This window comes from Aspergillus flavus, chromosome 2, assembly GCF_009017415.1.
Source record: "Aspergillus flavus chromosome 2, complete sequence".
Lineage (NCBI taxonomy): Eukaryota > Fungi > Ascomycota > Eurotiomycetes > Eurotiales > Aspergillaceae > Aspergillus > Aspergillus flavus.
The window spans coordinates 1,004,617-1,014,787 of record NC_092409.1 but is presented as its reverse complement, the minus strand read 5'-3'; the positions used below and the strand labels follow the sequence as shown (position 1 = coordinate 1,014,787).

The 10,171-nt window shown below is 48.9% G+C and overlaps 6 protein-coding genes across 6 annotated transcripts; 3 read left to right on the top strand and 3 right to left on the bottom strand.

The window, feature by feature from the left end:
- Nucleotides 1-346: 346 nt before the first annotated feature.
- F9C07_2225146 (uncharacterized protein) lies at nt 347-1,104 on the top strand (the record flags this gene model as incomplete). The annotated part of the gene is made up of 3 exons (XM_071509761.1): nt 347-365; nt 460-957; nt 1,019-1,104. 3 exons carry the CDS (start codon nt 347-349, stop codon nt 1,102-1,104), a joined length of 603 nt encoding a protein of 200 aa, XP_071363567.1.
- A 121-nt stretch (nt 1,105-1,225) lies between these two features.
- On the bottom strand, nt 1,226-3,552 carry F9C07_2276946 (putative C6 transcription factor). The gene has a single exon (XM_041284532.2). It carries the CDS (start codon nt 3,507-3,509, stop codon nt 2,112-2,114), a length of 1,398 nt encoding a protein of 465 aa, XP_041142192.1. The 5' UTR covers nt 3,510-3,552; the 3' UTR covers nt 1,226-2,111.
- A 101-nt stretch (nt 3,553-3,653) lies between these two features.
- Nucleotides 3,654-5,620, bottom strand: F9C07_2276945 (glycoside hydrolase superfamily). The gene has a single exon (XM_041284531.2). It carries the CDS (start codon nt 5,463-5,465, stop codon nt 3,741-3,743), a length of 1,725 nt encoding a protein of 574 aa, XP_041142191.1. The 5' UTR covers nt 5,466-5,620; the 3' UTR covers nt 3,654-3,740.
- On the top strand, nt 5,621-9,626 carry F9C07_2126025 (putative transporter). Its single transcript, XM_071509085.1, has 5 exons — nt 5,621-8,928; nt 9,004-9,024; nt 9,081-9,141; nt 9,202-9,272; nt 9,347-9,626. Exon 1 carries the CDS (start codon nt 6,536-6,538, stop codon nt 8,231-8,233), a length of 1,698 nt encoding a protein of 565 aa, XP_071363566.1. The 5' UTR covers nt 5,621-6,535; the 3' UTR covers nt 8,234-8,928; nt 9,004-9,024; nt 9,081-9,141; nt 9,202-9,272; nt 9,347-9,626.
- Nucleotides 8,369-8,889, top strand: F9C07_1184610 (uncharacterized protein). Its single transcript, XM_071507710.1, has one exon. It carries the CDS (start codon nt 8,505-8,507, stop codon nt 8,787-8,789), a length of 285 nt encoding a protein of 94 aa, XP_071363565.1. The 5' UTR covers nt 8,369-8,504; the 3' UTR covers nt 8,790-8,889.
- On the bottom strand, nt 8,646-9,554 carry F9C07_9746 (putative FKBP-type peptidyl-prolyl isomerase). The gene is made up of 5 exons (XM_071511935.1): nt 9,347-9,554; nt 9,202-9,272; nt 9,081-9,141; nt 9,004-9,024; nt 8,646-8,928 (listed from the first exon to the last, which is right to left on the bottom strand). The coding sequence occupies exons 1-5, from the start codon at nt 9,475-9,477 to the stop codon at nt 8,886-8,888; spliced, it is 327 nt and encodes a 108-aa protein (XP_071363564.1). The 5' UTR covers nt 9,478-9,554; the 3' UTR covers nt 8,646-8,885.
- Nucleotides 9,627-10,171: the final 545 nt, after the last annotated feature.

Genomic DNA, 10,171 nt, shown 5'->3' with positions numbered 1-10,171 from the left:
TTATTGACACAATACCCGAAGCTGGTTTCTTTGAGTCGGAAGATGTATCCACTTAATATACTCCATTACATGCCCGAGATATTTAGCCACTCCCACGGGGGCACACCGGACACCACTAAGAGACATTCATTTGCTACATCCTCGTATTTGGGCGTGGTGGGTGTGAGACGAAAGTCTTTTCATAGAATTCCGCACTTCATCAGCCCGGCCCCTTAACCTAGACCTTTACAATTACTATGATTTCAATTAGAATGAAGGAGTAGACTATCGGGGTAAAAATAGGTCTAGGGAAATTGGAATCTATCTTGAGCCAATACTACCTGAGACATGGATCTGGCACGCAGCAATGGCTTCGGATTACACCGGTCAAGAAAATAAGTGAGGAGAATAAGCAAAAAGTTAAGACTAAGGAGGGAAGTCGTAGGAAAAGGCAAAGCTAAGGATTGATAATATTGCAAGCTCTGTATCCTCGATATTCATCTTACTCTGGTCATGATCGCTCTCTCCCGCCTACTCCTTCGCTCAAGCTGACCTACGAACGACCGTTGGCGGCAAACAAAGTTGTTGAACTGGCGTGCATTATCACTGCTAATGCCACCGGTGCTGCCCTCGCTTCCATGGGTGCCGAGGTCATCCAAGGACTATACTACCGCGCAGCCTTCCTCTTTATGGCGGACAAGATCACGACCGATTTGATTCTAGATAACCCTTCCGGCTACGCGCGACTAACGCAGCTCTTCGAAGAGGCCGATGCAATCATCCAAGGCTATCACCTGGGACTCTTCGCACGTCGTGAGTGGGTTTGGCCAGAGGATGGCCCAGAAGCGTGGCAGAGGCATTACTTATGTGGACGAAAACCGTTGCGGCCCGGATGGTTACTGTCCAAGGTGGAAGCAAGTTGCCGATGTGGCAGCAGGAAATTGGACATATTGGAATTTACATTCTCGCTGGAACAGAGTCAAGGAGGTTCTTCGTTGCCAGACCAAAATCATGCTGACAATGAAAATCATAAATATAGAGCTCTTGCATTGGCTGAATACTTCGGCATGCGGATTCACGAACATGAGATTTGCACGAAGGGGAAGTATACTTACTGCCTTCTGATATTAGATGCAATATACAATATTTTTACGCACTCTTTTGCTTTTATAGGGGAGGCGGGAATAAGGTTGCGAAGCAAGAGATTACAAATGGGAAGGAAAGGATATCAGGAGGGTATAGGATTGAATGTGCAATGAGTCAATTTATTGTATGCCTATCTAAGAGGAATGAGATGATACAATAACTATCTACGTCACCCACAAAATGAAGACTATCTCACAAGCCACCAGGACAGAGCCTTCAAGATGATGAGCCCACTATCCAGGTTCCAAACACCCCGAGACCGTTACGGGTTTTTTCCTTCCTATGCAAATATACACATTCTCCCCGCATATTATGCATTGGCTCTCCAGAGTCTCCACAGCCGGCGAACATAAATAAGCTGGCTATTCTTTCTGCTACAGTATAGTCCAACATAAGCTTGTGGAGTGGCATACCCCATAATTCCACTCGGCTTAACGGAGACACCGAGATTGAACACCCATGGGCCCTAAAAGCCACGGAGTAATATCGTACCGTGCTTCCTTTCCCCAATCGCTTCTGGATATGTACAAATGGTTGCCTTTGCCTCTCGGAGGTTTCCCGAGATCAGTTCTAGGACCTGGTCGTCTTCTCGAATGAGATGTCAGTGTTCCATGGAGTCCCCTTACAGCACTTGTGAGTTTATCCTTGCTAGCTGTAACGCTCTTTGGTCTACTAGGCAAAAGGTTTCGGCATTTCTTCGTTATAGGTGAGGAGATGTCGGATATTATGTCCTAGTAGAAGTGACGAGAATCCTTCTGAACGGTTTAAATAGTGCAACCTCGCCTCGAGCACTCGGTGGTTTTGTTGAGCTATGCCAGTTGTAAGTTGGATGCCTGTCTACTCAGAATGCATACCATAATTCCCATGAGGATCTTTATGTACATACTCGGCTTCCGCCTTCGTGCAATGCAGCAGTTACTCCACGTCAGTTATCCCCGGTCAAGCTCAAAGAACCATCTATTAATTGATATCAACAGTCAAGCCAACTAAAAAGTCAATTGACAAGCAGCCTCAATCCCTGGAAACCGGTCCCTAATCAAACAGAACTTCTCAAGAAGAATATCCTTCGACACCTGCTGTAAATTATGAAACGAAAACACCACACTCTTCATAAACACAATATCCCCAATCCGGCTAGTGGTCTGCTCCAGCGTCGCCTGCGGAAGATGAATAACAACATCGGCGATAGTATTAATGATCTCCACCAGCTTGGTGAGAATGGAAGATCCGTGCACGCGAATCGTATTTTGCGAGATCTTAGTCAGGAATTGTCTCAGCTGGCCGGATAGCCGGAGCGGGAGTTCTAGGGATAGTGAAGGACAGGGAGCACGAGAGGATAAAAGCCAGTTAGACATGGCCATCTGCCAAAGCAGAGTACGCATCCACTGTCGGGTGATGACGAGATCGGCTTGCTGCGTCTCGGATAACATCGAGACTTCGAGTTCCCAGCGGGCGTCGTCTAGCTCCTGGTACTTTTTCTCGACCCATTTCGCTGAGACTTGGCTTCTGTCGCCGATCCAGAGGTTTATGAAGGTTGGTTCGAGGATCAGGAAGGTCTTGATGACTTGGGTCCAGCCCTGGGAGATACCGGGGGCCAGGGTGGGGTCAGCCTCTGGGAAGGAGGCATGGGGGGATAGGGTTGCGGGAGAGAAGTGGACAATCGACATGAATCGCTCATGGATGAAGCATAACCAGTAAAGACGTTGGCGTCGTGCTCGTTCTGTGGGGTTGAGATTTGCGAGAGCAGTCTTGTCCTCGATGCGCAGGAGGTGGATCATGGTGATGGCTTCACGCAGATATATAAAGCCGAGGTCATATTGGCCAAGGCTCATAAAGCACATCTGTATAAATACGTTGGTCATTGTGCGCAGGATGGACGGCCGGAAGCCAAGAAACATGGGCGGTTGGGTTTCGATGGCTTGATTGACAAGCTGGGTGATGTGCGTCGAGGCGCTTGACGTGGGGCGATTGGATTGCGCCAGGTCAATAGTGGCGGCAGCGAATGCGTATACAAATGCTGCGTTCTCCCTATCCGAGTCCATTTTGCTGACTGCATCTTGCACCTCGTCCTCGGTCATGATGGGGTTGAATGGGTATACGAAATGCATATATTCCGGGATCAGGCTTTCAAAATACGAGGTTGAAACTGGTGATAAAGCTGGTGCAAGAAGTACATTTGACGACGACTCGATCTTATGTTTCGAGATAACTTCTCCCCGACGAAGCGCGTGCTTCCGTGATCGCGCGAGTCGATTATCGGTGTATGTGCAGACTAGGCCCATGTGCTCACATTGCTGGCATCGTTGCTGGCCATTGCAGCGAACTTTCCTTCGTCCGCACGCGTCGCATGCCTTGTGTACTCGAGGTCGAGGGTGGTCCTCCATGGTTCTACGGCGACGATATGCATCGATCTAGCTTGCGATGTCGGTAAGAGGAGACATCGTGGGCCCCGCCTCTCTTACCCCAGATTTATATTGGATAGCGTGCCTTAGCGCCTTGGCGGTGGCCTGAGGCACTCATATACTTGGGCTATTTTCAATTTCTTTTTATATTCCCATCGAGCGAAGAACCATTTATTCAGTCTAAAGTACTACCAGAGTCATTATCTCTATCAACTAAAATAGAAGCACACGTCCCTCAAATGGCTGCAACTCGTTCAAATCCCCTTCAACGTTACGCAGCAACACCTTGGCATCTTGCACCCCAGCTGGTTGCTTGAATTTCAGTGTATCGTCCGAGAAGTTTAATACGATCAAGGCCGATTGCTTCTGCCCTCGCTTGATATAGGTGAACACCTTCTCATTTGCCTCGTCCAAGATCTCGAAATCCCCAAAGACGAACAGGTCGGCGTACTCTTTACGCAGTTGAATAACTTGTTTCCAGAACGACAAGACGGAAGAGTCATCCTTCTCCTGCACTTTTACGTTTATCTCGGGGTAGTTATCATGGACGCGCATCCATGTCTTTTCTGAGGAGGAGAATCCACCATGAGCCTCAGAGCTCCACTGCATGGGAAGCCGGGCATGGTCTCTCGCGAAACGCTGGAGTGACTTCATCGCAGTCTCCAGCTCCAGCGGGTCGTTATTGGAAATCTTCTGCACCATTTGGTAGTAGTTTGTGCTGTCGACGTCTTTATATTCGTCGATGGTCCAGCTCTCTGGCGCATTGACCATGCCAATTTCCTGGCCTTGGTAGATGAATTGAGTGCCTGACAACGTGCCCTGCATCATTGCAAGCATCTTCGCCGAGGTGACTCTCAATTCTGGGGTCTTCTCGGAACCAAAGCGAGAGACGGACCGACCCTGGTCGTGGTTCTCCGTGAAGACCGTGGACCAACCGTCTGTCCCCTTCATGATAACTTGAGTACCCTTGACAGCGGTCTTGAGTTCCGGCAGGGTCCAGCCCGGCAGCGTAGTCAAGAATTTATAATCCTTTCCTTGTCCGAGATCGACGATATCGAACTGAAAGACCATGTTGAGCTGGTTCTGCGCCGCTGACACATACCGCAGAATGCCATCGACAGTGTGCGTGTTCGGTAGCTCTCCCACCGTCATAGCGTCATACTTCGCAAGCACCTCGTTCATCTCACTGAGGTATTCATGAATACGAGGTCCATTACAGAACAATGCCGGCGACATTTGAGTCTCCGACTTGGGATCGATAACAGGCGCATCCGGGTACTCAGGGTGCTTGCTGTACATGTTGACCGTGTCCACACGGAATCCATCGACACCCTTCTGCAGCCAAAACTCCATCGCCGAGTCGTAGATCGCACGACGGGTCTCTTGGTTCTCCCAGTTGAGGTCTGGCTGTTCCTTGCAAAACAAATGGAGATAATATTCTTCGCTTCCTTCGTCCCATTCCCAAGCACTGCCGCCGAAGATACTGCGCCAGTTGTTGGGTGGCTTCCGGTTTCCATTGGCGTCGTATTTTGCAGGCTTCCAGATATACCAATCCCGCTTGGGGCATGCTTTTGATGATCGCGATTCCTTGAACCACTTGTGCTCGTGCGAGGTGTGATTGACGACTAGGTCCAGAATAATGCGCAGCCCACGACGGTGGCACTCGTCGATGAGAACTTCCATGTCCTGGACTGTGCCGTATGGTGGGTAGACGCTCTCATAATCGGAGACATCATACCCCATGTCGTACTGGGGACTGTCATACATTGGGGAGATCCAAATTACGTCTACCCCCAGGCTGGTGATATAGTCAAGGGAGGAGATAATACCGGGGATATCGCCGATGCCGTCATTGTTGGAGTCTTTAAAACTGGCTGGGTAGATCTGGTAGATGATGGAGTTTTTCCACCATTTTTCACCAACTGGGGCTGGAGACATCTTGGAGGACTATGAGGTATAGGAGATGAAGGGAGGAGGGTAGAGGAGGAAAGGCTTTCTGGCAAAATCAACTTGGTCGGAGGGAAAGATATATAACTGGCTTGGTGAGTAGTAAAGTCACGGTACTCGGACACCCTCCCATGCACACCCTCCCATAACAACTGGCATGCACGATGTTGATCCATACGATAGAGACTCTTGATTGGCGCAATGTCGGCCCGAGAAGATATCGCTCCTGCATAAGAGGCCCATGCGATTTCGATCAGGCTCCAGCTCCAACCCCACAAGACCATACCCCACTTGACCGTTGTCAAGATGGTTCCAAATGTTACATTTCTCCCATGGGCACAGTGACCATATTATGCACATGTGCATGCAGCGGATTTCGTATCAGATAAAATGGCCAAGCAACCGACTAAGTCGGCCGCAGTTAGTGGCGTTAGAGAGTTAGGGTTCTCCTCATTAATATGTGGCGCGGGCCGACATCAGACCAATAAGAGGTCGAGGACTGCGAGCCGAGCAGCAGGGGTCTGGACAACTCCATGTGATTGAGTTGACCCTAGATCAAGAGCTTGGCCCACCTTTGCCCCTGCTTAAGTCCCCCCCCTATCTAAGGGTTTCCTAACACATCGGACCCATCATTTGACTTTTACAGTGGTGGATGTTTACAAGAATACACCTCAGTGTTATGTATCCGACTCGGAGTTGGTATTGGTATGGGATGAATGGAACAAATAATTTGGCTTGAGTCTCCGTCAAATTGGTTCTGGGTTGAAAACAAGCATAAATTATCACAGAAGTCAATTCTTCGATTGCCTTTTGATTCTTCTCGGCCCGACATTCGGCCAATCAAACCGCTCCATTTGGCCGTCAAAAATCCGGGGGGATCCGCTAGAGAGAATCTGGGGAAAAACCTTGTCTCCTGGACAGCACCTGCATTCTGCTGAGGATGCTGCGGGGAATCACGCAGACTCGGGGAACTTAGATGCTCGTATAGTCCAGGTTAGGTGCATATGAAGCGCCATTGATTGTGGTCTGATTCCTGCTGCAAGTTTCTATAAAGGCCCTGTATGTGCCTTCACTTTCCACGCAATCGTCCACTGCATCCGCTATTGCTCCAGCTCGGTCTATTGCATACCGCACCCAAGATGACTCCAGAGAAGGCCGCTATGTCTGAACATATTGAAAACGATAACCCAGCGAGGCATGATGATATCGACCTCCCCAACAGTAGCGAGGCACATACCGCCATTGCGAAAGAACGTGAGATGACTCTATGGCAAGCGCTAAGACTTTATCCGAAGGCCGTGGCGTGGTCTCTTCTGTTCTCCTGTGCCATTATCATGGAAGGCTACGATGTTGTTCTTATCGGTTCCTTCCTCGCATTTCCTGCCTTCAACGAAAAATACGGAGGTCTCATGTCCGACGGGACATATGGGCTCGAAGCTAGGTGGCAAGCAGGTGTTAACAACGCGATGGCCTGCGGCCAGATTATCGGACTTTTCCTCAATGGACTGGTCTCAGAGCGCTTGGGATACCGAAAGACCCTGATGGCATGCCTTGCCGCGACCGTTGGTTTCGTTTTCATTCTGTTCTTTGCGCCCAATATTCAAACTCTCGTTGTCGGCGAGCTCTTTATGGGCATCCCTCTTGGTGTATACCAAACCCTCGTTGTGACATACGCATCCGAAGTGTGCCCTGTCGCATTGCGCGCATATCTCACCACCTATGTTAACCTTTGCTGGGTGCTAGGTCAATTGCTCGCCTCTGGCGTGCTGAAGGGTCTGGCCGAGCGCACCGATCAATGGGCATACCGTATCCCCTTTGCTCTGCAGTGGATCTGGCCAATTCCCATTTTCATCGGGGTGTTTCTGGCCCCCGAGAGCCCCTGGTGGCTCGTTCGACAAGACCGCCGCGAAGATGCCGTCAAGGCATTGAAACGACTGACCAGCGCTAACGCAGACTTCAACGCCGAAGAAACCGTCGCAATGATCGTATACACCGACGCACTCGAGCGACGTGCTGAAACCGGTACCTCCTACCTTGACTGTTTCAAGAAAAGCGACTTACGCCGAACCGAAATCTCCTGCTGTGCATGGGCGGCGCAGAGTCTATGTGGCGCAGGCCTCATGGGCTATTCGACTGTCTTTTACCAGCGCGCAGGTCTCGCCGTGTCGCAGTCCTTCACCATGTCGCTCGTGCAATATGCCCTAGGCGTGGTGGGGACATTCGTCTCCTGGACACTAATGTCGTACTTCGGCCGTCGCACCCTCTACGTCGGCGGTCTATTTATCCTAGCCATCGTATTATTCGTCATCGGGTTCGTCTCCATCGCTCCATCCACACCCGCCATCTCCTGGGCCACCGGCTCCATGCTTCTCGTCTATACCTTTATCTACGACTCCTCCATCGGCCCCGTCTGCTTCGCCCTCGTCTCCGAAATCCCATCCTCCAGACTCCGTACCAAGACCGTCGTGCTGGCCCGAAACGTCTACAATATCCTCAACCTCGTCACCGGAATCATTATCCCGTATATGCTGAACGTCGACGCATGGAACTGGCGCGGTAAATCAGGTTTCTTCTGGGGTGCACTCTGCGTTTGCTGCTTGACGTGGTCGTTCTTCCGGCTGCCAGAACCTAAGGGACGGTCGTATGCTGAGTTGGATCTGTTGTTTGAGAGAGGGGTGAAGACGAGGGAGTTTGCGACTGCTAAGACTGGGTTGGAGGATTTGCAGGGCGAGGGGAAGGATGATATGGTGAAGGTTTGAATTTGAACTTGGACGATTCATGTAATAAGGAGCAAGAGGTGTTCTTGCGTTGGGAGTTTGTGTTATTCTATCCGTTGTGCTTTTAACTTCTCTGATGTCTGTATCTTGTTCCGGTTCGAATTGACTGGGAAAATAACTTGTGGGACTTGAAAGGTCTCTTGGACTTATAATGTATCTTGCTTAAACCATGAAGGACAATTGACGAGTTGATTTAGTATAGCAATACAGCTGTGGTTTTCGAATTAGATCTTTTCGATGTATTTCGTTTGGAATGATTCGTAGTTGCACATGGATGCTATTGTTGTATTATTCGCATGGCTACACCATTGAAATTGATACTTCCCACAAGCGGCCGGGATTATCCCCGTATAGATCTAAGAGGTGTAATAGTCTATTGAGGAGTGGATGCTTTGAGTTCCATCTAAGCAGATCTTTTAAGTTCCTAGAGCTCTGCAATATACTATGCAACCTGGTGTTTCCCTGTAGCAAGTACCGAAACAGGCAAAAGTCATTGAGATCGGGGCCGCCTCTCTATAGCCACTATTTGATCACTTGATAATGCGATGCCACTAGTTAATCTTAAGAAGCTCAACCTCGCTGTAATAGACAGTTAATCCCACAACACTATTTCCAAATTAAATGACCTTGCAACTTACAAGATCAGAGTAGAGTTTGCAGGGATCTTGCCAGCGGCCCTATAAAGAAGATGGTTAGAATAGGTTCAATCCAACATGTGTAAGTCATTGACTATATATGTTCAGGGTTCATACTTGTCACCATAGCCATAGTCCCTACATAATATGGTCAGTATTAAGCTAATTTCCATTCCCGCAGAGGGTTAACTTACGGGGTAATAGTCAGGGTAGACTTCTCGCCGAGGCTCATCTGCATGACACCCTCATCCCAACCTGGGCAGAACACATTAGCAACAAAAGTCAATATAACAAGTGCTGGTCAGTAAGAGGTACCCTTGATAACCTTCCCCTGACCAATATTCACAACCAATGGACCCCGCCCCGGCGATCTAGAACTATCAAACCTATTGGCAAATTTAGTATTCCAAAGTCCCCGTATAAGAAACCAAAGATTCTGGCAGAGGATAAGCCGGCTTACTGCTTGCCCTGGAAGCCCTTGTTGGCCTTCTTAGGGTCGTAGATCCAGCCGGTGTAGTGGATGGAGACCTTGTCGCCTGAGGCAGGAGAAGGGCCGCTACCGCGGGTAATGATCTTCCTCTCGACACCCATATTGAATGTTTATATTATAGGAAGTTTAAGCGACAAAAAGTACCAGGAGTTGGAAGAACGAGGGGAGGTCAGAAATGAGAGGCGACGCTGATTCGTATTTTTCCTGAAAGTGGGGGTGCCGCTGGTGGAGTTCGTATCGATTTCTGATGGCAGAATTACTCGGATATTCGAGATCCTGCACTTTGAGCTCCTAAGTCGGTTTAAGGACTAGGGAATCTATGTCACTCATATAATCTTCTTGATTATTTGTTTTTAAACATAACATTTCTTGAGAACTGGCTTGAAATTACATGCGTATGAATTGTACTGTTAATCACGTGATCATTCATTAGTATTATGTAATCTAAGCGTGCGAATAAGCCAAAGTACGCTAGTCCCAAAAAGATGCTGAGGTTTCATCCATGGAGTCCCTGAATATATATTGTCAGAGATAGGCCAAGGATGATCATTTCCATCTCCAAATGAGTGCGCGTCTGGAATGTGGCTACGATCCGATAGATATGCTATGCCAAGAATGCCAATCACTCAAGGCCTTGTGTCCTCGTGGATAATCATGAGCTATCAACGTTCAATTGTTATCGCTGGACATCTCATGGTCGGATATCGCACCCTCATCAATGACGGGTCTTGTCCTCCATTATTGGATTTTTATATCTACTTTGAGTCAGACGTATACACAATGACTCAGGAATAC